Here is a 26600-nt window from a genome sequence, read left to right on the forward strand (position 1 = left end):
TCATTATCTGCAAGGTTTTTGTAAAATCTTGACTTATTTACGCTATAAGCTACAGTGTTTTAATTTCCTCTGCCAATCAGATTCATTTAAAACTTTATTTGGTAGATCTATATGCTGGGCGCCACCGATCTCAAAATTATTTTTGCTCGCACGCTTCGTTAAAATAAAAGAAACGCCTTTGGGATCACTGTTAGGTAGAATGGCCCGCTTTCAAGCGTCTTGTAAGCTAACGAACAGAATGTTTTTAGTGCTTACCTTGCAGTTTATACAGTTTTTTTTCCGTTCGAACTTTGACAATTGAAATTCGCGAGATTCTTATGCTCTAGAAAGAATCTTTAGATCGACGCTAAGGTGAAGAAACTTTTACGTTCATTGGGCTTCCATAAATTTAAGTTAGTGTGTATATAAGGTTAGTGAGATTATCCAGGATGGCAAAACTTTTCTGCATTTTTTGCAATCCAACTCCTTTGTTGCCGTCTGTGAAAAATTTAAACTTTTGCAGTAAATTTTGGTCGTTTTCTTAAAAATTGTTAATAGCATTTGAACTTTGATCAGTAAAATGTTGTCGGTAAAAAGTTTGCTTGTATTTCAATAGTTCGTAGGGTAAGCATTTCAGCTTGCATTGGAAAACTATTTGTCTTCACGATAAAGTTTCGATCTGTTATTCATTTTGTTCCTGTGGAGGAAAGTGTTTAATTTTCTCGGATATGGGAAACGGAAATCTATTTTGTTTGAGAAACCCTTTCTTTTTCATATTTTAGCCTAATTGTTGTGATAAACTTATTAAATAGTTTCAGAGATGAGCCAGGGAGGCATGAAAGTAAACATCTAAATTCTTTATGGTTCTCATTGTTGGAGCGAGTTGTTTGTATAAAGCCGTCAATTTTTTACCGAGTTGGCAGCGGAAATCTTTAGAAGGAAACATATTCGCGCGACCCGGATTGAGCTTCAACAATTGTATTTCTAAATTGAAAAGCCTGCAACATCTTCTGAGTCATGGAAGCCTAAATGGAAGAACAGATCTGATTATTTGGCACGATATCTTGAGTAACTCAATCACCCCGCACAGAACCAACAACAACACCCCACAGAGCACTGATGAGCTGATAGCAACATTAAAGATTTTCCGACAAAACATTAAAGCCATACTATACAATAGACGTTTCGGCACGCCCCAATTATTCGATAAGCTCTGTGAACACAGGATTTCTCTTGTTATTTCAGTTCAGAAACATCTTTTGTCAAAGAGAAAACAGAAATCTCCGTGGTTTGTCCAAGAAATTCAAAAAGTCCACCCTGACGTAAATATTGAAATCAATTTTGTAAATATCATCTTGGCACACGAGAGTAACCTTAGGAAACTAACTCTGAAGAAGCGATCTAAGGCCAGAAAAAGAAAGTCAAAGAGCATCAAACAGAAACAGAAGTTACGAAAACTGGCTCAGCAACCGCGGGACCAATCAGAAAAGGCAGATGATCTGTAAATAAAGTGTCAGTTGCAAGTGTTGTATATTGTTTGTGCAGTCAAGGTGCTTTTTTTCTTTACCTTTTTGTAAGCAGTCTTCCCGGTAGCTTTTGAGTTTTTCTTTACTTGGAGCGATCTGGGAGCTTGTTTGCAAAGAGGATTCCACTTTAATTTATTTCATATTACTTTATAGCATTTTGTCATTAATCTTTATATACTGTAGCACTGTAGCCATTATCTGCGCATCTTCATATCAATAGTCCTTCACGCAGTCAAAAATGCAAGAAAATAATGAGACAGTTGACAATTCAGAGGAGTGTTTTACCATTACAGAAGAATGTGATAATACTGAGTTCCCCCAACTAAAGTTTAGAGGCCAGACACCTCTTAATAAAGGAGACAACAAACGCTCCCGTGTGTCCCTGAGTCCCGAAGAACTGTCGAATGAAAACCGTGTAAATAGTTCAATAGAAGCTGGCATCCAGAAAGCATTAGAAGACCTGATACCGACCATTGTCCAAAAATTGAAAAAAGAATTAAGTGAAACCATAAATGCTATTGTCGAAGATAAGTTCAAAACCCTCAGAGCAGAGCTAGAAGATTACAGCAACTTTGAGCGACGGAAGATAGAACTAAAAGCACTATCTGAGACAGAGTTCCTCCAAACGTATAACCGACGAGACAACATTCAGATACTCGGGCTACCAGAGCAATCCGCAGGGAAGGAAACATACGAGGAGACCAGCAAAGCGGTGGTCAACTTAGCATCTGAAATCGGAGTCAAGTTGGAGGAAATATTTCAATAGCACATAGACTGCCATCGAAAGGTCATATCAAGCCCGTCATTGTTAAATTTATTCGTAGGTCAACTAAAATTGCTATGCTCAAGAAGAAGATCATTCCATCCAACCTGAGTGCCAAAATCTACGAAGATATTAGCAGAGAACGATTGGCTTTTGTCAATTTGATGCGAAGTGATATTCGAATCAACGCAACTTGGACCAGAGAGGGTGCAATTTTTTACGAATGGAAACCAGATTGCCTTGTATATAAAATAAACGGATTATACGAAGGGGGTGTAGATCTCAGCTACAACATTGAAGATGTAATGCGTTGTTTCAAAAGAACGCCTTTTTCGGGACGGCAAGCCAATAACCAAAGTCAAATGAATCAGCCCTTTCGGATCGATGTTGGGTTCTGACTATGACAAACTAAATAAACAAATTGTAAATTTTGTAGATGTGGATGAGCAGTTTGATGCAACAATTCTTCATTTGAACGTGAGATCCATTAGGAAACACTATGCGGAAATAGAATCACTTGTTTTTGGATGCTCAGCCTGATATCCTATGTCTAAGTGAAACCTGGTTGTCAAATGATGACAACATAAATAGTTACTCGATAAATGGTTATACCCAGATAGCGGTTAAAAATAGAAATACGGTTAAAGGTGGAGGTGTCATGATTCTACTAAGAAACTCTTGTAATTTAGTCAAAGTTTGTGAAAGTCCATTCGAAGAGTCCATTTTTGCTGAAATTAGAATACATAACAGAAAAGTTAATCTGATTGTTATTTATAATAAACCTAGAGCTAATAAGAAAGACTTTTCATCTAAACTCGAAAAGTTCCTTGAAACACAGTGCTACTCTGCATGTCCAACGGTTATATGTGGTGACATAAACATAAATACGCTGGAAAATAACCAGTTGACCAGAGATTACAAAAATCTAATAACCGCAAACAGATTCGAACTAGCTCCAGAAAGACCAACACGTGTTGTGGGAGACTCATCCACCTGTCTTGATCATTTCATTTATCATAATGTCAAACAACCACATTGGGCCGTACTGGAGCTACAAAGTTTTTCTGACCACTACCTGATTATTTTAAAATGGAAAATTTATGGCGAAAAAACTGCAGACCTTGTCCGTTTTAGAGATACGAGATTTCTGAAAAATAAAAATCTGAGGGAGATTTTTCAGGTTGACTTGAAAACGGAATTATCCAAGGTAGAAACGGATATAGTTTTAGCCCCTGATGCGTCTATAGCTTTTGATGTCTTCAATAAGGCTTTCTTGTCGGTTGTAAATGTTTACGCGCCATTGACACAATCAACAAATAAAAACAAAAACCTGCCCAATTGGTTCAATAATAAACATAAAAATTTAAGGACGAAAAGGAACAAAGCACATGAAGACTGGATGAAAGATAAGTCGAATTTTAGTGCTAAAGAAAAATTCAAAGACGCGAGATTGCAATTTGAAAAGAATTTTAGACTAACAAAAGCCATGTACTACAAGAATAAGTTCACATCTTTTAAAAGGGATAAACGACAAATATACAATATGCTAAATGAGCTCACTGGTAAAAAAAAATGAAAGCAAAAAATACCAATACTCGAGTCATGCAGGAATAACGTTGAAAATCCTTCATTGCGGGATAATGCTGCGGTCTTTAATAAATTCTTTGCCAATATTGGTTCTAAGATAAGTAAACATCTCAATGGAGAATTTGTATGTCTGGTCCCCAAAGCGCAACAATCTATGTTCCTCTTTCAAGCAAAAGAGCGTGAAGTTGCTGAAATAATCAATAATCTGGAAAATAAGTTCTGAAGCGGTGGTGACGATATAAGTAATGTCCTAGTCAAAGTCTCGGCACCTGTGACAGCTAGGTATCTGACTTTTCTAAATTTGTCGATGAACAAAGGTGAGTTTCCTATAGAACTTAAAAAAGGAAAAGTTATACCAATGCATAAAAGCGGGTCTAAACTTGACGAAAATAACTACCGACCAATATCATTACTAAATGTGTGGAGCAAAATCTATGAAAAAGTTGTTTACAAGCGCGTTTATTCCTACCTAGAAAAATTTTCGTTACTATACTGTAAGCAATTCGGATTTCGGACTAAACACTGCACGGTTGATGCTCTAGTTGAGTTCACTGAGAAGGTAAGATTCAACAGAACCACAAACGAAGTAAGAACTTTTTTTCTTGATCTTAGTAAGGCTTTTGACACGATTGATCATAACCTACTCATCCGTAAATTGGAAAACTATGGAATAAGAGGTAACTCTCTTAATTGGTTCAAATCTTATTTAAAAGGCCGAATACAGCGAGTAAAGTTAAATAATGTGTCATCTGGATGGGAAGAGATTGTTTGCGTTGTTCCACAAGGCTCAATATTAGGTCCTCTACTGTTTATTATATATGTAAACGACATGCCTCTAGTTTGCAGACACTTAGAAGCTATACTTTTTGCAGATGATACAAACCTTTCTGCAATTGGACTACACTGCGTGGATATCGAGGAAGATATTAAAAAAGTTAACGATTGGCTAAATTCCAATAAATTAGTAGTGAATGTATCAAAAACAATTCAAATGAATATACGAAATAATAAAAAGACAAGCGATTCGGAGCAAAGATTCTCTCTAAACTCTGCTTTCATTGAAAATAAACCAGTATGTAAATATCTAGGTGTTACCATTGACTCGAAATTATTCTTCCTTAGTCATATACAATCCGTAAGAGAAAAATTAAGCAAACAGTCCGGTCTTGTGTCGAAACTGAGACATTTTGTTCCTAGGGCTCTATTAATTGATTACTACAAAACGTGCATCAATCCCATTATTCAATACGGTGTCCTTGTTTATGCATGTTGCAGTTATACATCACTGCTACCTATCTTCACTTAGCAAAAAAAGATCTTGAAGTTCATCTACTTCAGAAGGAAAAGCGATACATGTGAAGATATTTTCGTCAATCACTCAATTCTTTCAGTTTACGAATTGCACCTTTATGAGTTACTCAAATTTGTTTTAAGAGCTTTGAATGGACTCCACAGTGAATCTTTTTGTAATGACATGTTTTCCTATAACTATTCAAAAGTCACAACGAGATTGTCAAAATCAAATCTAATAGCTCAACCAAAGTGTCGAAACAAAGTTGAGCGCTTCTCAATAAAATTACGGGCCTCTAAATTGTACAATAAGTTAAAAACAATAGGCATAATTCCATCTGATCTTGATCTAAATTCTGTCCAGAAAGTAACAGACCTTTGACATCACCTCAAAAATTCGTACCTCGTCTGTAACAATGAACTATCTAAATTCGTATTTAGTTTGTATGACTTAGCAGGAGCTCTTCTCGGAGATCAACAGGCATCGGACCAGTTAATTACTTAAGTATTGATCGCTTTTTTTGGGACACGAAGTAGTTGATCACTGCCTGGGGCCCAAAGCAGCTCATAGAGATGTCTTCCCTGCACAGTGGTTTTTACTTCTGGTCCCAAATACACCCAAAGCGCCAAATGTTTTGTTTTTATTGGCGCGAAAGACTAGTTCCCCTGCTGTGACGTGGTTTCAAGAGCTTTTATCTGGGTATTGTGCTGCCCGTTTTAAGTTTTAATTCATTTTTTTTTATTTTTTTCTTGTTTATAATAGATTAAGTAAGGTAAATTACACCAATCTTTTAGTTTATCCCTTCCTCTTTTAACCTTTTGATACTAAGCATGTAAAGGTTTTAAGAATGCTGACGATGCATTTGCTAGACGTTTTAGGAATGCTGACGATGTCGTTATGCTGGGGTCATGTTGCGCATTTTAACTTATGACTCAAATGGTTTTAAAAGATTAAGGAAGTCAATCTACTCTAATCATTAAGTTTATCCTTTCGTTACTTACCATTTTGATACTAAGAATGTGAAGGTGTTAAAATTGCTGCTGAGCTTGATTCAATGATTCTAGCATTATACCAGGTTGCTGCTAATTTAGTAATATTTGTTGTTAATTAATAATTTTCCGTCTGTACTATATACGCTGTGTAAAATTTACTTCTTGAATTCTTGATCTATCGCCTGGGCAAACTGAAAAGGAGTTCACAGTGACTCTTTGTTTGTCCCTTCCATCTGTAAATATCGTTGATTGTGCTAGTGCATTGTTAATACGTATGAGATGGATAAATAAATCTTCTTCTTCTTCTTCAGATTTTTGAATCTAGCTCTGTACCATAGCGACCCATGCGACCATCTGCAACCTAACAGTTTTGCAGTTGATTGAGATTGTTGTAGCGTTTAACCGGTTTAACATAGGTGCTAAAATCAGTTGTTCGCAAGTGAGCATTTTTCGCTGTTTAAAAAACAATCTAAAACTGTTATTTCCAACGCGTTTTGCGTGTTTTGCGACGTTTAGGTGTCTCTTTTATAATTCTAACCTCACATAATTCAAAATATTTGCGCTACCCATATCGTGAAAAATTGTTTGGTTATATAAGTTGTTTGATTATTTATTTGGCACCTGATTTTGGTTATACGAATTTCTGATTTGTATGACGTGATTTTAGCAATGTTCAAGGTAAGTTTATTAATAGCCATCGTTTTCTGTTTTTGCCAATGTTTTTGATGTTTATCCGGAATATTAGATTATCAAACTTTGTTCATATAGCAATATCATTTGCATTAGAAATCATATTAGGGTTAATATGATTAGATTTCAAATCACTGAGAAGATTTAAAAAACAGTCCCAAAAGTGATGCTTGAGTCACCCTTACTTCTTTTCTGCTAATTCTGATTTAGTTCTCCCAGAGAAAACGAACTGTTTGCGGTATCTCGAATAAGAATGCATAGTTCAAATAATTGGAGTCCTGAGTCTTTGTCTATTCACTTTCACAAAAGTTTTCACCTATCAGTAGTTTAGAACGTTCTTAGTAAACCCAGAAGAAGGGAGACATTCTGCTGGTGATATGTTGAATGACGCGATTTTCTAATTGTGTCCACTTGAGTGCTAACAGCTTCCACAATTCCTATTTGTTTTCTAAAAATCAAATTAATTTGCATAAAAAATTTCATTCAATTAGAGACAACTAGCTGTGCGATATAGAGTAGTTTTTGCAGAATGCTGCCAAGAATTGTGGCCCGTCAGATGGGGTAAAAGTTGGAGTCTGGATGCACACCCTCGATTATTTAGTTGGTTTGTTTTTCTCCTTGTTTTGAAAGATTGTAAAACTTTATCTTTCAACCTTCAAAAACCGTGGCGGAAATTTTCGTGTGCTTATATTTTCACCTCATTAATCTCTATGATTGGATACTGAAAGTTTGTAAAGCTATCACAGCTTTTTTTTAAGTCTGTGTTTTGAATTTTTCAATTCTTTTCTGGCACTTTTCATTTTTATGGACAATTGAGTTATTTTGCTGGAAGTTCTTATATATATATATAATATATATATATATATATATATATATATATATATATATGTGTAATCATTTCCAGATGCTTAGAGTTCTATTTTGCAAACTAATTTAGACGTGTAATTAATTGCGTGGATTTTGCATTTTACTTACCTGCTCTTGTTAATATAATTTTTTATTGCAAAAGTTATTTTCCATCTAAGTTTTTTAAAATGCTTTGTTGGAATTGTTGCTTTTTATTGGGTTGTTAGGTTTTCTTTTTTAAAAAAATTCTGTTTGATGGCTTGGTACTTTCTCCTAGTCGGTCAATACGCCGACAAACAAATTAGCCGATAACTACCCCTTTTCATCCACTTCCTTTAAATTTCAATTGAGCAAATGATCAGTCACAAACGTAATTTAGTCGAGGTTTCTGATGAAACTTTAAAATTATTCAGTTCTGATTTCTGCCTTTGCTACTTCACCTTGATGAAAACCGTCGGCTAGTTGGCATTTTTTGCAATTTGTACGTCCAGTAGCCCCAGTTATTCAATTTATCGACCTGTGTTTTGACTCATTTCCGTTGTATACCAACCTAAACAGATTCGTCATCTATCGGTTTAAAATAAGGTTTTTATTTTACTGAAAAATGAATTCCCTCTTGCGTAGTCACTAACAAAGTAATATTCGACTATAGATGCGGGTATCAAATTCAATTTGAGCTGATAGAAAGCAAAAAAAAAATGCCTGAAATAAAATTGGTTTATCTTAAGTTTTTCTCAACATTGTAACTTTTTCCAGATATCTGAATGGTAATAATTAATATATAGAAGTTTTAGCGATAGACTTTTTAATTTATAGAATTTATTCGGCTCAATATTTCGCAATGGACGACGTTGACAATGCACTTGCATTTGTACTCAACAAGTCAGGACCTTCGATTGACAAATTCCTAGAAATGGTGTTCCACTTTCTGAGCAGGAGGACCGATTTCTACGTAGTGAGTGAATATCCCTCCAAAGGGGGTCTGGGATTCAAACAGGGAGTGGCAGAAAAGCTAGTTTTGAGGAGTTTCAGAATGTTCCAGAAGAATCAGTTTCAATCAATAGGTATGATAGTAAGGTCATTGTGTTGAATTTACACTTCAAGTTTCCTGGCTCCGTACATTTATTTTGCGGTCCATGATTTCTGGCGATTTATGAAAATTAACGGGTCACTACAGCTAGTTTTATAGACTTACTGACATAAACAGACATGTTTCAGCAACGCCCTGTTTCACATTATTGAGAAAAAAGTACTGTTAACGGTTGCTTTCTTGGTCGTTATGCTGGGTTGCGTAAAAGCATTTGATGAAGGCAAATGTGTCTACTATATTGCTGCCACCGTTTTGTAGTCATTTATTTTTCTGACGTGATATAACTGTTCACCTTCTTGAGAAAGTTCTGCAACAAATGAAATTGACATAGATGACTGCGCTATCGATTTTGAGTTCAATTTCTATCCACATTAAGTTCAAAATCTTTGGTTCAATTTTCTATGGCTTTTGTTCTCTTTGAATGATCAGTATTTCGTTCAAATATGAATATAATTTTTTAGAAAGCGCGAGAAACTCAGCTACGGAAAATGAGCACCCGTTCCCACCGATCCAGAGCGAATGCATTCCAGCCGCAATTGAGGAGGTCGAAATCACTACATGTGAAAGCAGCGACGCAACAAAGAATCTGCAATCAACGTCATCTGATGATAAAGAACCTTCAGGTTCGTCGTTCAAAACTTTCTTCTTCCAATGAAAATGTGTTAATAGGCTGAGGAAACTTTCATTTTTCTTTTTTCATTTTCAAATTATTCTTCAAAAATTTTATGGAGTGCACATGAAATAGGAAACTCCGCATGTGAGAATCACATTGTTTAAAGTTTGCTCGTATTATCTTACGATTTGTTTGAGGAAAAGTTACATACGAGAAAATGCCCAATTACATGATAAATTGTGTAAAAATTAGTGAAGTTGATCCGTTAACCAAAGTGAAGGTTATCTATTTGTGCTTTTATGCGTCTGCTCAATTGTAAGAAGCTGAAATTTGAGCTTAGAATATTTGTTACATTCTTTTTCTAGCTCTTTTCTGATTATTAATTTTTGTGTATTTTTTGGTTTCCTTTTTAAAAAACGAAGTTTACTAAATTTTGTGAAAAACTTTTGGTTTTGATTGACAACTCTCCTTAGTTTTGTTTTTCTTCCCATTTTGCCTTCAATTTTATTAGTAAGTGTGACTTTTTACCATCTTCGCTCCATACAGCAAGCGTCAATTTTTCTTGCTGGGCTAGTGTATTCTGCATAACCGCTACAAACATTGTGCTCCAGATCGAAAAAGCCCTGCCGTTCCGGCGTAGATAAATATCTTCACTGCTTGCTGAACTGTGATTAGAGCAAGCAAAACAATTCTGAAAATAGCAGAGCTAAGCAGAAGAGGTTTATGAGTTGGGCTTTTCGGAAGTATCTTAATCGTAAAAGCACTTGAATTTGGAGATGGGAAAATTAGCATCAGATATCTTACAACCTGAACAATATATTGATACTCTCAGCTACACTTAGGTTGGTTCATTTCAACATTTTTTGTTACTTTGAATCAACTGCACCTGATTTTTTCTCAGTAGGTTATACTTTACAACAACTTTAAACTTAGTTTTAGTGACGTTTTGAAGTCGGGTTCCAGCTTCGCTAATTTTCTCTAGTTTTCTTTTGTTTCCTCCGTCTGTTGTTTTTCTGCCTTTTATTGTAAGTTTTACAGTTTGCGCTGATTATATGGTTCGTCAGCATACGGATTACTAAAATAACTTGAGAAGTATGAAACTGTATTTCAATGAAACAGTTGTTTTTTATTAAGAATATTTTTATTATGTTCAGTGTCTAATTCACATGTTTTCTTAACCGTGAAAGAGAAATGGCGTGTAAAAGTTGTTGATTCTTTCGAATGAGAGTGTTATTACAATTCAAAGAATTGAATTGTATTGGGGCGCTGTCTTTTTTCGACTCGAAGAGGAGTATTGGAGAAGTCCTTTTTTTAATCAATTTCATTGGAGTGAATTTTGAAGCGGGAAAAGAAGCACTTGAAAAATTTGGAGTGATTTTTGTTGCTGAACATAATCAAAAGTAGAGCGAAAAGAGAATGGGTTTTTGTTCATATCGCTGTTTTCTAGAGAGCGAGAAATTGAGATGTGAAAAAAAATTTTGCAAGCGAGTGAAATTTTTTGTTCACGTGCGGCATTTTAAAGCAGTTTTTTTTAATTTTTTTTGGTAAAGAGGTTTGGTTATGATTTTATTTTAATTTTAGGCTAGTTTTGGTAGTGGTTTGAAGGTTTCTTGAAATTTATTTGAATTTTATGCTAATTCGGTGGTTTTTTAATGTATTTTGATGATTTTTGGGCTAATTTTTGCCATCTTTTAACTTTTGTTTTGTTTTACTGCCTCAAATGGGCACTGAAAAGCCCCCTATTACTTGAGCAATTTTTAGTTTACAAGTGGCTACAGTTTTGTTGATATAAAGTTTTTTGTTGAAAAATATGCCGAAAAATGGCAAAAATTGGAAATTTTGTTCTTAATTTTTTGCAGTTTTTCGTTTTTTTTCTGGACTTTAGACTAATTTAGACTTTATTCTAGGACTAAGTTTCTTAGCCTAATATGGCTTGCCTATTGTTTTGCGAGCATTTGGTTACCCTATTGGCTAGTATTTTTTTGGATTTAGGTGCTTTTGTAATATTAAAAAATTTATACTTTTTCCAGTTTTTTAGTCAAAGTTGTTTGTAAGAGCTTGTTTTTTTTCATGATTTGGCTTCAAGTGTTCGTAAAAATTCTCATGAGTAGTTTTAGTAGGTGCTAGATATGTTGACTAAGTATTTTTTGGCAGAGATAGTTTATTCGGGATCTCAAGTTATGACAAAATTTGATCAGATTTTTTTAATCATATTTAATAGATTTGATTCTTTTTTTTACTTTTTTGTATTAAGGTTTTGTTTTAAGATAATCCTAAATTAGTGGAGGCACATTTTGTCTGATGAGTAGTTGGAGGGTATTTAAATGGATTTCCACTTCGAGTCGTTTCCGGAATTCTTCCGGCTATGTTTTTTTAAGATCTGTTCACACATTTTCATGATTTTTGAAGTCAAATTGGAGCAGTGATTTTGGTCACGCCGAAACAGTAAATAGAGCGAAAAAGCGGGTGGTTTTGCGGCGTGATTTTTTTCGCTCTAATTTTAAAGTAGAGTGGGAAAACGGTGTTTGAACAAAAATTCGTTTTTTCGGTAGTGGTTTTATATTCACATGCGGCAATTTCACTCTGATTTTTACTGGTTTTTTTCGATTTTTTGGATCGGATTTTTTTCTAAATGGTTTTCCCAATCCATTCACAGCTCATTCTAGTCCTAGTTTTTTGTTTGAATTAAATTTTCATTTCTCGCTAATGGTTTTTTTGTTCACATACGGCATTTTGACATTGATTTTGTTTTCTTATTTTTTTTATCTGATTTTTTTAAAATTGGTTTTCTCAATTCACTCATAGTCCATTCTAGGTCTAGTTTTTCTGTTTAGTCAATGAAAATTCTTTGAATTGTAGGTCAGGACTTGTCCTGCTATGTTTATTTGATCGGCTATTATTTTTCAAGTTCTAATTAATTGAGCCAATTTATAAAAAATCTGGTTAAAAAAAATTGCGGTCAAGTTTTTTTAATATGCTGATAGTTCCTTTTTTGTCGATTCCGGTTTCTTCCAGCGATTTTTGTGAAGACAAAGATGTGAGACACGTTTTAGGTTCCATTCCTTCAACAAGTTCTGCTCTACCTGAAGAAACAAATTGCACACAATTACCAACTCCGCCATCTACAATGGAATCTTTGTCGAAAGAAACTCCAACCGAATCTAACAGTGCAAGCTCTAGTCGAGAGAAACCCAATGAAAGGGCGCCAGACTCAAACGCACCTGAAGTTCCCCCTCAAGACAGCGAAACTTATAATGGGTCAGAAACCGCTTTATATAAATGGTCTCAATCACAAGAAGATATAGAAGTGAAAATCAACCTGCCAATGTCAATCACAAATCGCAAGCAGATACAAGTTAATATTTTACCCAACAGTTTGGGTGTTAAAACTCTTGGAAAGGATCAGGAAAGTGGGGATAATGTGTTTGAGAGTTTGCTGGCTGGCGAGTTTTTCAGCAAAGTGGACGCTTCGAGCAGTTACTGGAACTTCGATTCAAAGCAACATGTCTTAAATGTGTTCCTGGAAAAGGCGCAAGGAATATGGTGGAAACGGGTCAGTTTTTTCAAGTATAATTAATTTGGATCTATTCTGGCACCAGTAGTATTTTTTATGCCCCCCAACCCAACTTACAAATTGTGTTGTTAAATAATTATTTTTGTTTTTAGTGAAGAGAATTTAATGGTGGCAGATATCTTTTGGCCACATAACGTTGCAGAAGTTAGATTATCCTCAATAAATAAGATAATCAATCAATTGTTGCAATAATCTGCTGGCGCTCCTATTTTCCTAAACAAAATTGTTTTCTCGGCTAAACCGTTTGCGTATGTAAATTGGTGTTCATCAATTTTGCGAAAGCTACATTTATACGGGGCAGAATATGCAGTAATCGAATTGCTCAGAACTTTTTTATGCAATTATTGAAAATTTATGAAAATATTATTAATGCTGATAGCTTTCGGTCAAACTTTGATTATTTCTATTATTGAAAACTTCACCGAATTTGTTTTCTAGCAAATTATTACCCTAATCGTTTGATAATTCAGAGAATTATTTTAGCTCAGTAGTTACGACTTGAAAAGTTTCCTTTAACAGTTAAAGCAAAGTGTCTAATTGACTTTTTCGTTGACGTATTTGATTTTTAGGAACGAACTACTCTCTAAAACAAAATTACAAATATCGTCAATTAAACGAAAAATTTTGAAAAAAGGAAAACTGCTGTACTTTCATCTCATTAGAATTTTAATACTTTGCGTCGCTTGAAACTGACTATTTTAATATTCTAAAAATTCAATCCTGGTTGACTTGAATGCAGAATCTGTTCCACGATAGTCAACGTTTCACAACGACTCAAATTTTTCACAACGACTCAAATCTCGTTTCGTCTTTTTAAATTGTCGCAATATTTCACAACGACTCAAATCTCGTTTCGTCTTTTTAAATTGTCGCAATATTTGCTACTCAACTTTAACGAGTTTTCAAACTTAATTTTGATATTTTCGTTGCTACGCGCGTTTAAAAAGTTAACAGTGAGACCAGGGAAGACTGTGGAACTAGTAGCGTTTACTGGATTCTAGCGGTATTGTAAGTGCAAAACTTACCCGGGGAAATTACATTCCTTGAAATTTTACGCTGTTTTTAAAATGATTTAAATTTTACTAATTGATCTTTGAATTTTTCTTATAATTGTCTTAAAAATATTTTTTTAATAAATTGATCAAGTAAGTTGGAGGGTGTAGCAGGAGATTCTCAGACCTAAAGAAGCTACTTTTGGGTTGGTTGCATTTAAATTTTTTTGCTCGTTTTCTGATTAGGTCAGCCTTGTGGTTTTCTTTTATTTTTTTCTGTCCTTTCTTTCGTTTCAATTGAAGTCTAGTGTTATAGCAGGAAGAATGTTTATTACTTTTCATGAATTGCAAAATTAATGAGAATCCTGTTTGAAAATTTTTATGAGCTTGTCTCTAATTCGGCGAGGCAATAAGAATTTCACCCTGATTAATGTCGCAAAATATAAAATTCACGAACTTGCTTCTTGTGTCATACATCATGCTTTTTGTTTACAGGTCAGTCGTGATTAAAATTCTTCATTCTAATTGTAATCTTTGATGCTATCTGTTCTGCTTCAACTTTGTTGGTGTGTTTTAATGAACTTTCTAACTTAGTGGCACTCTGATTCATTGTCAGCCCTTTTGTAAATCAAAAATTTATCCCTTCAAGTGTTTCAAGACTAACAAACGTATGTGCGGTATGAAATGGGTGCCAGTAATTTTGTGCCCGTTCTGATCAAAATTGTGGCTAGGTTTTCAACTTGTTTCAACCTAGAGTGATATCTGAGAAATTACATCAATCCAGCCAATTTATTTTTGAGAGTTATAATCCTCTTCTGCTTACTCTTTTTGTTTCAGCATTGTTTTTGTTGTCATAAAATTGTTGCTCTAGTTTAGAGAATTTTGCTCACCTATTCAGCAGTATTCTCTGAATTCATGTTTCCAGAGGTATTTCAATCGTAAAAGCATTTAAAGTTGTCGATGGGAATGATAGTATCGAATATCGTGCAGCATGAACAATATATTGATTCTCTCAGCTAAGCTTAGCTTTATTCATTTCAACATTTTTGTTTCTTGGAATCAAATGCGCTTGGTACTATCTTTTTGGGTTAAACTTTACAATTTGTCCCTTCAATTATTTGAAGTCCAACAAATATATGCGCTGTTTGAAATGGTTGCTAGTAAAATCTAGTGCCCCTTGAGATCAAAATTGTGGTTAGTATTTTTTTGTTTTAACAGAGCGATATTGCTAGTCGGTTAAAATAATCTCTTTAATTTTTCATACGTTTTTCAGTCCCCAGATACTTTTGTATTCGGGAGTTTTTCTCAGTATCAGAAAAGTTTTCGATTATCCCATACCCGTTGTTGATGTAGAGCGATGCAGATGTAATATTATGAACAACTAATTGTTTTTTGCGGTCCCACTCCATATACCCTTTCCCGATAAAAGTCAGGTGAAGACTAGCGGTTTAGTCTTTTGTTAACTTGTATCTCGCCGAACGAGTGGAGAGCTATTAAATTAATCCAAACAGGTTAAAAACTTTGTTTTATTAGCCCATAAAAAGTGCTTAATAGTATAACCTGTCAGTTGAAGCCAAATTTTTTAGATTAACCAATACCGATATTTTTGGCAACAAAATGATTGCTTTCCTGAACTTCAGTGCATATTTGTAGTAATAAATGACTATCGTTAAATTAGCTATCGTTCTTCTCGATGCTGAGGTTTTTATATATACTTGTATGGTACATTTTATATGCTGAGAAGTGAATAGCACAATCATAATCAAAATTTTAGTTGCTATGTTTTTACAGCGATATGCTGATCACGGTAGATTTCACTGGTCTGAGCGATAAGTTTCCTACGCAACTTTGGAAGCACAGCTTTCTTTATTTAGCGTAATATCCTTTTCAGTCCCTTATTAAGCTTAATATCCTTTTCAGTTGAACCCTGATTTTTTCTGATTGAAGAGATAGGCTTCAATAGAATAGAAACCCTGTCCATCTTTAGAGAGCAATTCATTTGACTTTAGCTGGTTTGGTTTCTTTTTGATCAATTTTAGATGTTTAAAGGTTGTTTAGTTATTTTTAAACTAAGTATATCTTTTTGATGTTTGAGGTTTTCGTGATTCTTCAATTTTGAAACGAGCTTGTAAACCCAGCCTGCGTTTTGCGTTTTCCCACATCGGATTCTTAAAGTAATTTGGAAACGATACCTTTATGAAATCAAGAGCTTTTTATACTTATTGAAAACGTCGTTTGTGACAAATATGAGCGCATCTTCCCTTTGGCTTGCTTTCGGAAACAAAATTGATACTCACTTTTCTCATTGGACAGTAAAATGTTAATTTTACTTTGGATTTTCATTGAATCCGTCCAACTATGCGTACTTCTAATTTCTGCATACATTTTCCTTTATTTGTCAAAATGACAAAGTTTCATCTCGATACTGAGGTTTATATTTACTTGTAAGGTACATTTTATATAGTGAGAGGCGAGTAGCACTACCATAATCAAAATTTTAGTTGCTTTTTTTCACAGCGATATGCTGATCACGTTAGATTTCACTCGTCTGAGCGATAAGTTTCCTGCGCAATTCTGGAAGCACAGCTTTATTTTGTCCCAGAGTTACTAAAGTCTTGAAGTGGTAAAATACGGTGGAAACGTCTGTAACATGTTTGCAAATTTTGTCGACGTATGTATTTCAATTACTTGTAGTTTTTCAAAGCTGTTAATTGCTACTTAAGACATATTTTCCATTTCTATTCGCTTAAATTCTTTTTCATTTTTCCATAATTGTTGCTGTGGTCTTTCTAAAGTTTTTCAAGTAACGTTGCGACTTGCCTTCTTGAGCAATTATTTTGGATATTTAATTTGGTTAATGCTTCAAAGTATAGTCCTAGATTTTTCAAGTACCCGCGAATTCAAGTTCTCCATTATTTTTGAAAGATTTGAAGGCAAAAATTTTTTTGTTGATTTAGCTTCCAGGCTAAAATTTTTCACAAAAACCGTTCAAAACAGCAGAGCTTTGTCTCAACATGAAATATTCAGCTATTCTGATTTTAATTTCTTGTTATTTAACAAAAGTTCTTATGAGGAGTCGTGGTTTTTTCTTTAAATTTCATACGTGTAAAGCCTCTGCATTTCGAGAATTTTATTGTAAACATTTGTAGTCTTTTATTGTGGATAGAAATTTTGTCGGCCTGCCGACCAGCGAAAAATAGCGTTCTGCCTAGATTATGATTTTTGGACCGGGTGATTTTAATAGTTTTCCTCCGTTTTTTTTAGGATGAAAAGACGATCTTGCCCGAAAAACAATCACTATCATCCTGTATTTTCGATTTTTTCGTATTCTGTCAGATATGAAATACAGACAGGATGAACTGATGGAGCAAAGGCAGTATCATATATTTCAATGTAACATTTAAACTTAAATTTCTTATTCCATTTTTGTAACCAAAAAGATTTTCCTTGCAACCTGCTAAAACAAATTTTGCACGAATTCTATGGTATCTGATAGTCTAAGAATTGCTGTATTATGATGCAAAATCTGACTTCAAATACTAATGCGAGAACCCGTTTTTCTCTTTTGTAGTTATTGCTGAACAGTGACGAGTGTGACTTGGACATGAGTAAACTAGACACCACTATCAACTTGCAAGACCTCCCGGATGGAGAGAAGGCCACCATTGACCAGCTCAAGTACGACCAGCTCTGCAAACTAAAGGGTGAGCACTGCAAAGCTATTTCTATCTAGTTTTAGGGACAGTTTTTTTGTGGACAACATGGAACTGTTCTGTTTTATTAAACAAAACTCGGCAGATTTCTCAAAATATAGAATTATGTTTTGATATTCCCCCTATTTTCCCTTCTATGATATGAGACTAATTAACACCACTGATCATAGTACTGATACTGGTTATCAAGTGACTGGGACCCCTGGGACCTTTTGATGACTTGTTGAGTAGATTTTTTACCATTAGTGTTTTTCAAGAAATGTCCATTCTACGCGAGAACAATTTATAATTATAGTAGTTGATTCGGTATGAGTTGAAAATTAGTTGAAAGAGTTGAAAGTTTTGAAAATATCGGCAAACCTCACATATAGAAAGTTACATTTAATATATCTGTTTACTTTCACCATGGATAGGCTTGGTTTTCATTAGGCTGTACGAAGAATATCAAATGGAAAATAAAGAAGAACAATCATTAGTTTATTCACATTTGCCTATGAAAACAAGTTTTTTTTCTTCAAATTTTGTTTCCTAAAAACAGTGAAACGATGGTTTCGAAGACCATCCAAAATAGAACTTTTTGGGAATCTGTGTTCTGTGTCAATTTATCATTTATTTTAATTGCATAATATCTTATTAAAAAATATATTTCATGCTTGTAGATAATCATCGTAAAGTGAACTTCTAAAACCTACTTGTAAGTTTATTTTTTGCATAAGTGTTCCCATTTCTGTAATCATAATTTGAATGTCTTCTTTTGATGTCTGTTCCGACGTCTGTTTACAAAATTCCGTTCCGACGTTTTGTTTGTTTCAAAAGTGAACGAAGTCAATAAAGTGCGGTCTGTGTGCGCGTGAAAATCGATTTACTCATAGTGACGTTTTTCAGCAGTTTTGGAATTATTTTCTACATAAACACGTCATAATAGACGTTTGCCATGCTCCACTTGTTCATATCCAATCCAGTTATTATCAAATCTCTCACTTTTTTTTCCATTGCCAGCTCTGGCATTGAAAAAATTAATTCCTTACGTTTTTTCGCAGCGTTTGAGCAAGATTTTTTTACAGCTTGATATATTTGATTCATTATTAATCTATAAAATCACGCGTTTTGCTTTTTCACGCTGGCTTTCACGCAAATTGTACGTACATACACTCAAAATATCCACATGTTTTTTATACATAAAACTACTAGTATGCGTTTTTCATTTTTATTTTTATTCGTTTAATACAAGACAGAGAGCGTTGCTTGTTTTAGCAATTGAACGTGCTGTTACTATTTGTTTTTTACTGCAGATCCAGAATAAAATGTATGTGTTACTTTAATTTCCCCAATTTTCCTTACTTATTTGACCAATAAAGAACAGCACTGAAGCCGTTTTCCCCATTTTGCCTATTATTTTAGAACTGGTTTAGTTTATTCAAAGTTTGTTTATTAAGTCTCAGCATAGTTAGTTAGCATCTGTACAATTTTGTTTAAATTATTTTTACCATATGTTAGTAAAGCGACCTTTTTGAAATCCTAATGTTTGAACTTTTGTTACTTCAGCAACCAACTTTTAGTTGGCTTTAGTTTTTTGCAAAATGTTATTGTGTACAATACGTGCCAAAACTACGTGGCGTTGGTAGTTTGTTTTCTTTGATTACTATTTCAAATCTTTGACTGTTTGCTTTCCTCAGTGAACTTTTAAAAATTTAACTAGCATATATAGGATAAGGGATGAGACTACCCATTATATTTTATAAAAACTTTATACCAAATTTATGTAGCAATTATGGAGGTTCATAATCTACCGAGAAAATCTGCATTTGTGGCAATAACCTATTGCATTTATCAACGATTTTTGTACTTATTACTTACAATTTTTGTTTGCACTTTTCACGATGTTGAAAGAATACAATTTTTCGGCCATAGGTCCTTCGGGGGAATACGCTCTGACGTCTAAGAGAGTCGACGTTATATGGGGCGAATTGAAAGAGTGCTGGAGATTTATTGGAAACTTTAAGCTAAAATATAGGATGTGTTTCACTGCCAATTAAAATTTCTCAAAATGGGTCAGCAACATTTTCCGCCTAACATAAATGAGCTTTTGAGAAATTGAATTTGATTATTTACTAGCAAAAGAAATTGTAACGATTGAAAATTAATGATGTTGTTATTGCAGTCCACTATTATGCCTCAGTGGCTCATCGGACTTGATATTAAACCATCAAAACCCAACATGAGATCACTTTGCTCAAACAAGTACCTTTCATGGCGATTTTCTAACAATTTATCTAATTAAATGCGCCTTTCTGCTATTTCGTCTCTTTTTAAAGTATGTTAGGTTTTCGCGTTTTTTTTCAAAATTGACTTTTTGTATTGTCACTCTCACACGTAATCGAATTTGCTCAGCACTGCTCACTGATATTAAAAAGATGTCTCGAGTATTTCGAAATAAAGCTGAGAATGGTTTCCGTTATTATGTGCGGAGTTTTAATGATCTTTTTTGAAAATTTTCTACACAATGAGTACGAAGCAGCTTACTTCTAATTGAGTGGTATTTTTATAGAGACTTTGGGCTAAATCTGTTTAGATTTGCTGCTTAATTTTTTTCTTAGATCAGATATTCAACTGAGATCAGATATTCAAGTGCGCCGTGCCAGCAAAACTTTTGCCATAGAAACAGAAATTTCTGCCAAGCATGGCAGTAATTAAATTAAGCAATTTTTATTTATAACCGCCGTCAGCCTCTCAACGGTTATTATTTAGGCGCTCTCCTTTTTACAATTCAAAGAGTTTGAATTGTATTGGGACGCTGTCTTTTTTTTTATGATCTGTGCACACATTTTCATGATTTTGAAGTCAAATTAGAGTAGTGATTTGGGTCATGCCGAAATAGGAATTTGAATGAAACGGCGAGTGGTTTTGTGGCGTGAAATTTTTTTCACTCTAGTTTTAAAGTAGAGAAAACGGTTTTTGAACAAAAAATTTTTGTTCACATATGGCAATTTCAACATTGATTTTCCGTTTTTTTAATTTTCTTGATCTGATTTTTTTGGAAATGGTTTTCCCAATTGACTCATAGTACGTTGTAGGTCTACTCTTTTGTTTAGTCAATGAAAATTCTTTGAATTATACGTCAGGACTTGTCCTTCTATGTTTTTAATTCGCTTTACCTTTTGATCACGTTTTTCGTTTTACATAAGTCACGATTCTCACGTTTGAATTCTGACTTGCATCACTCTATGTTTCAGCTAAATGAATTTTAAATGCTTTCACGCAAAGTAGTGAATACAGTCAAAGTCAAAAGAAACAAATAAAAAAGAAAAATAGCAGGACAAGTCCTGACGTACAACTCAAAGAATTTTCACTGACTAAACAAAAACTAGACCTAGGACGGGCTATGAGTGGATTCGGAAAACCATTTAGAAAAAAATCCGATAAAAAAAATCGACAAAACAGTAAAAATCAAAGTGAAATTGCCGCATGTGAACAAAAAAACCACTAGCGAGAAAGCGAATTTTTGTTCAAACACCATTTTCTCACTGTACTTTAAAATTAGAGCAAAAAATTCACGCCGCAAAACCACTTGCTTTTTCGTTCCAGTTCCTGTTTCGCCGTGATCAAAATCACCACTCCAATTTGACTTAAAAAATCATGAAAATGTGTGAACAGATCTTTAAAAAAAGACAGCGCCCCAATACAATTCAAATTCTTTGAATTATAAAAAGGATAAGTATAAAAAGCCCTGTCATTAAGTCAGAGTGCATTAGTTCATCAAAGATCTTTAGAACCAATGCTAGCTGGCATCAGTATTATGCTGAAATAGCTTGCAGTTTAGAAGCCGAATTGAGTGTAATTTTAGAATCTAACCGAATATGCAGAATTTGTACACCAAATGAAAAGTTTTGACACATAGAAATATTATTTTAATTTCTATCTCTTGCTTTTTTCTATTTCAACCCCAATGTTCGTCAAGTGGGTAAATGGCGGCTTTTTTCAGGTTTTTTGCTGGCTGTGTTTGGAATTGATAAGCAATGATTTTTTTTGTTTTTTTTATTGTTTTACGTTTGAATTTCATCAAATTTTTAGTTTAGGCCTTAACAACTGCCTTTTAATAAGTAATGTTAACTTGTTTTAGGTTTGAAAATTGCATTAAAAAATCGAGGTCGCAACGAGTTGGAGAATAATTAAGGTTGGATCTATGGCGTTGTTTCAAGTTCAATTTAGGTTGATTTTTCATGTGCTTTCGTTTTCCCTTCGTAACCATTGTGAGTTATCGATGAGCTTAAGTTTACATCGTTTCTTCATGCAAAATAGGTTCACGAACATGGGACTCTTAATATGAAGCTTGAGTCTGTTTAGTACAAGAGTTTTTTCTTGAAAATTATGAAACAATTAAAAATTGATGCTGATTTTATCTGTTTAAGTGCTTTCAATATAGCGAAAGTCACTGTCAGTTTTAATTGATTCCTTTGGATTTTGTGCTCGATAGCTTTATTACAGTTTCGTGTATAAGTGTCAAAGTATATATTGAAAGTCATTGTAGTTAAGAATCATATGCCGTCAAAATCTTTGAAAATGCTCGGTTTTTATAAACGCTATAACATTTACTATTATAACTTAGAAAAAACACGTCACAACATCGATATTCTTTACTCAATAATTTGTGTTTTTTTGTTCTTTTTTGTAGCATGTGTAAAATTGTCAATGTTAGTCATCCTATTTACCTAAACAAAGCGGCTGTCGTCACTGCCGATATTTCAAAGCAAATAATTTATTCACGTGTTGACACTTTGCTATAATTATACCGCGTGTTGCTATAATTATACCGCGTGTTGCTGAATTCTAATAAGCACTTTAGCTTCTTCTATTTTTTTTCGTTGTTTGTAATAATATATTTTTAACAGTTCTGATTTGAGATACAGTATGTATATTCTAAATGTGTCATTTTTTACAGCTTACCATTAACATTTGGTCTTCATTTTAGCCGATAGTTTTTATTGTTGTGTGACGTTTTCAAGTATAAAAGAAGTTTTGAATTACTTTTTGAATTTTTTGAATTGTATACATTCTGTGTGTAACATAATCTCTGGACGTGTCTCGAATTCACCTTTTGTGACTGTATTGATTTATAAACAGAATTGACTTGAAGCCTTTCAGCATTCGTTCAAACGCGTCAATTTTTTATTCAACTACTGGTGGTAATTATTGGTGGTCGTTGCAATTATGAGAAGTTATTAGACGTATTGTCAACTCAATAACCGGTAGTGTGAAAATTTAATGCTTATTTTTGCTAAAATCGTTTTATATGGCAGCTTATTGCGAGTCATTCATTATACTTGAAATAGTTGTTTGATGCATTTTTCGCCTTACAATTGGTTATTTACTTGTTGTTTTCTGTAGTTGCAGAAGCTGAAGAAGTTCAATTAAATAAACCATTCTTTTTTTTACTTTTTATTATTTGAGTGATCTTATTTCAAAGGTTTTCCTTACTAGCTGATTTGAAAAATCAAAGTAATGTACAGCTTAAATTAATTGCAAATCTTGGAAGGCAAAAGCCGTCCTTTTTCGCTTTTCAGTAAATAGCATATTTATACTTCAGTAGTTTTGCTTAGTTCTTATAATCTATGCAACTTCAATTGAATAGAAAACGACTATTTAATGCGCTCGCAGCATAATTTTTCTGGCCCATGATCAAATTTAATTCAACTTTTTTATTCTCTAAGCTTCGGAAGCTACATTGAAAATTACAAAACGCTTACCTTTTTTGAAATTATTGAAAAGTTGTGGAATGCGAATGAGGTTGGAACAAAGTCACATTGTACAATATAATCAATCATTTTGATGCTTAACACAAACGTTAGGCCTTAGTTTTATTACTCTTCTGAACATCTTCAGATTTAGAAAGTGTGGTGCAACTCATATTTTATTGGAATAATTGATCATTGATCACAAATGAATTTAAAAGTAAAAAAGTGAAAATTTTGATTGGTATAAAGCTCTCAAATCAACCAAACTGGTATCAAAATTAGGTTACGTGACAATTTTCCCAATGCCATTTTACCCAATGCCAACTTGCCCAATACTCTTTGATTTTTTGTTCAGTTATCTAATGTCCGATTGTGATAGTTTCATATCAAGTTCGACGAGCCATTTATTATATAGTCGGCTAAATAGTCGTTCCGGTAACTTTAATAATAGGATAAATTAAAGTTGGCATGTGGTAAAATGGCATTGGGTTAAACGGAATTGGATAATTTTTCTTGACACTCAAAATTAAGTCTCAAGCATTTTCAGTCAAAATCATAATTGCAGCTCCTTTGAAGTACTGAAACCAGAACGCACTTCTGGCTGCCATATAACTGACATCCTATAGGTTATCGATAGTATAAACTTCAATATAAATTTCGCTGAATTATACTGTTTTAGCACTGGTATTTTTTCTATTATTTCTTGTTATCTAGATCGTTTTCTTATATTGACTTTTTGCTTCGTAATTCTGGAAGAAATAGAAAGAACAACGGGTACTTGCATCTTTGAAAGAATAACGGGTGTTTAAAGATTATAAAAATCATCTGTGTGACGTCACTGATTTGCTTTTCATTCCCATACGATTGTAGCAAAAGTTAACCTGAAGTTTGTTTTTGCAAGATGGCGCATACCTATTGCAGCAACAAAAATGTCAAAAGCAAGTTTTGTTTGATTAATTTTTTTTGTGAATGGAAATCCGGTTTGGAAAATTTGTGAAATCACAGAAGACAATCAATCAACTAGTTTTTTAGATAGCAATTAAGGTATGCGTAGAAGTTTCCAAGTTGTATGTTTAACTTTTGTAGCGAGTTGCGGAAAAAACTACTTTTGTAAAGGAAAAAGTTTTCATTTAGTATTCAGCTTTAATAAAATGAAAATTAACTTCAAAATCCATATTTTTTACATATCGAAGAATCTCCATCATTTTAAAGTGTTTTTCATTGTAAGCTATTTATTGATCTTTTTTAAAGAAAAAAGTGATATTTTCATAAATTCGAATGAAATTGTTTTGTTTCTGCGTAATTGTAGCAGAACAGCATTATTGTTGATTGCTAGCTTACAAGATTGATTTGATAATAGTAAATTCACACTTTTTGGTTTCTGTCGCAAAGCAGTCTGGAAACATATGCGTGTTGAAGCTGAAGTTTCAATTTTACTTTTTGTGATTTTACTTCATAGTTTGCATGATTTGATTAATAGCTTTTGTTCTAGACTATTTTAAGGCAGAAACAAAAGTTTGTGAGTTAACTGTTGTGAAATCAATCTTGTAAGATAGGTTCTTGAATCTGTCGTGTTTCATCCGTCCACATCTTAGGTCTTCCGACAGTGAAAGAGCGACAGAACCAGGAATTGCTGAAGAAAGCATGGAATGCTAGTGGCAGTCCCTTCGCTAATACCCCATTTGACCCAAACTCTGTCAAATTCAGCTAATGGAAAACAGTGACGTAATCTGTGATACCAATTGTTGTTTGCTTTTATTTCTGCTCAAGAAGCACTTGGCTAATTGAACATCCAAAGCTTGTATTATTCGAATAGTGCAGTCCATTTGTTTTCACGTGCTTTTGTTCAAAAACTCAACACTTTTTATTTTATTTTTCAGGATTTGAAAGTTGCAATTTAAACTAAGTTGAAATTAAAATTAAGCTTACATCCAAAAGTTTTACGAAATGTGGAGTCAAATTGTATTTTTGAACTTATGTTGGTAAACGCTTCCAACTCTTAAACTTCATTTTTTTCTTTTCTGAAAGTTGCAAATTGATCTAAAATAAAAAAAAACTTGAGAATTTATTCAATCTCGAATTTCAGGTACGGTATAAATGAACTTGAAAAGTTTGAGTCAAAAAGACGAAATTTAAACGCTTTTCCTGAAGAAATTCGAAATATTAAACTTTTTCTGAAGAACTGTTGGTCTGAAGCATTACTTAAACTGTTTATTCTTTGAAGCATCATAGCGGTCTAAGTTGGTTTGACTATTACTTGAAAGAGAAACAGCCGTTATGTCGCTACTAACTGCGTATATAGGCGAAACATACAAGTCAGTTTTGTAATGTTTAAATCATTCATACCCTTTTTGTGTATTGTTCTCTATTTCAAGAGGAGCTGAACATCGTTCTTAGTTTTTGTTTGGTTTCTACATTTCAGAGAGTTTAGTCTTTACAAACTTAGACGTCTTATGTTTTTCATGTTTAGATACTTACAACTGGAAATGTATTCTCCACATGATTGCTAGATATTTTTTTGTTTAAAACTTTTGAAGAAATCATTTGTCAGATTTTCTCAAGACATTTCCTAGTATCTATTTTAATAATGTGAAGCAAAACGTGAATCTTTCATGACAAGGTTTGTTTTTCTTGTATTGAAACGCAAATTAATTTTCGAGGTTGGTATTATCGATTCCCCAATTTTGCCATCTGTGCGAGCTTTCAAATTTTTTGTTATCCGGTTGCTAATTGTGCTTTCTATTGAGAATTTATTTTTGAAAAATTATAATTGAAAAAATTACCTGTTGATAATTAATATTAATAGTTTTATGGTTTTACCAGGTGTTTCACAACCTCCGGAGTTGTTACTTTATTGTTACTTTATTGAGCAATCTATAAATTTTGCCATACTCAAACCTAATCAATGGAACAAAATCTGCAGCTCGGAATAAATGTTCATTCTGGTGCAAACAAGATTTGCATTTGCCCAAATCTCGTTAACAGTTTTTTTTACAATTTTTTAATGTATAATCAATTTTTATGAACTATGAAAAAAGTTCCATTGAATAGATTAAATAGTTTTCAATTGAAATTAAATTGTGACCCGGTTTTGAAACATAAAGACCGCAATTCTAGGTTTTCGATTGCTACTGACTATCATAATTTTTTCAATTAATGATTCCCCATTTTGATAAGTATGCGTTGTTTGGTTATATAACTTGGGGGGGGGG

General features: G+C 33.5%; 2 protein-coding genes across 13 annotated transcripts in view; both read left to right on the plus strand.

The window, feature by feature from the left end:
- Positions 1–764: 764 nt before the first annotated feature.
- Positions 765–25318, plus strand: LOC142351577 (nudC domain-containing protein 3-like). The gene is made up of 6 exons (XM_075403686.1): positions 765–789; positions 8429–8738; positions 9226–9387; positions 12431–12930; positions 17515–17647; positions 24984–25318. The coding sequence occupies exons 2-6, from the start codon at positions 8516–8518 to the stop codon at positions 25097–25099; spliced, it is 1134 nt and encodes a 377-aa protein (XP_075259801.1). The 5' UTR covers positions 765–789; positions 8429–8515; the 3' UTR covers positions 25100–25318.
- LOC142351575 (phospholipid-transporting ATPase IF-like) overlaps positions 18832–26600 on the plus strand; it is a 104382-nt gene continuing 96613 nt past the window's right edge. For 5 of the 12 annotated variants that reach the window (XM_075403680.1, XM_075403682.1, XM_075403684.1 and 2 more), the window contains exon 1: positions 18835–19102. The gene's annotated coding sequence lies outside the window, so the exon portion shown is untranslated. Of the gene's footprint in view, positions 19107–23133; positions 23153–26600 lie in introns of those variants that run through there. The other 7 variants (XM_075403679.1, XM_075403678.1, XM_075403672.1 and 4 more) reach the window with 5 other exon arrangements.

Source organism: Convolutriloba macropyga, chromosome 13 (genome assembly GCF_964194025.1).
Source record: "Convolutriloba macropyga chromosome 13, txConMacr16.3, whole genome shotgun sequence".
Lineage (NCBI taxonomy): Eukaryota > Metazoa > Xenacoelomorpha > Acoela > Convolutidae > Convolutriloba > Convolutriloba macropyga.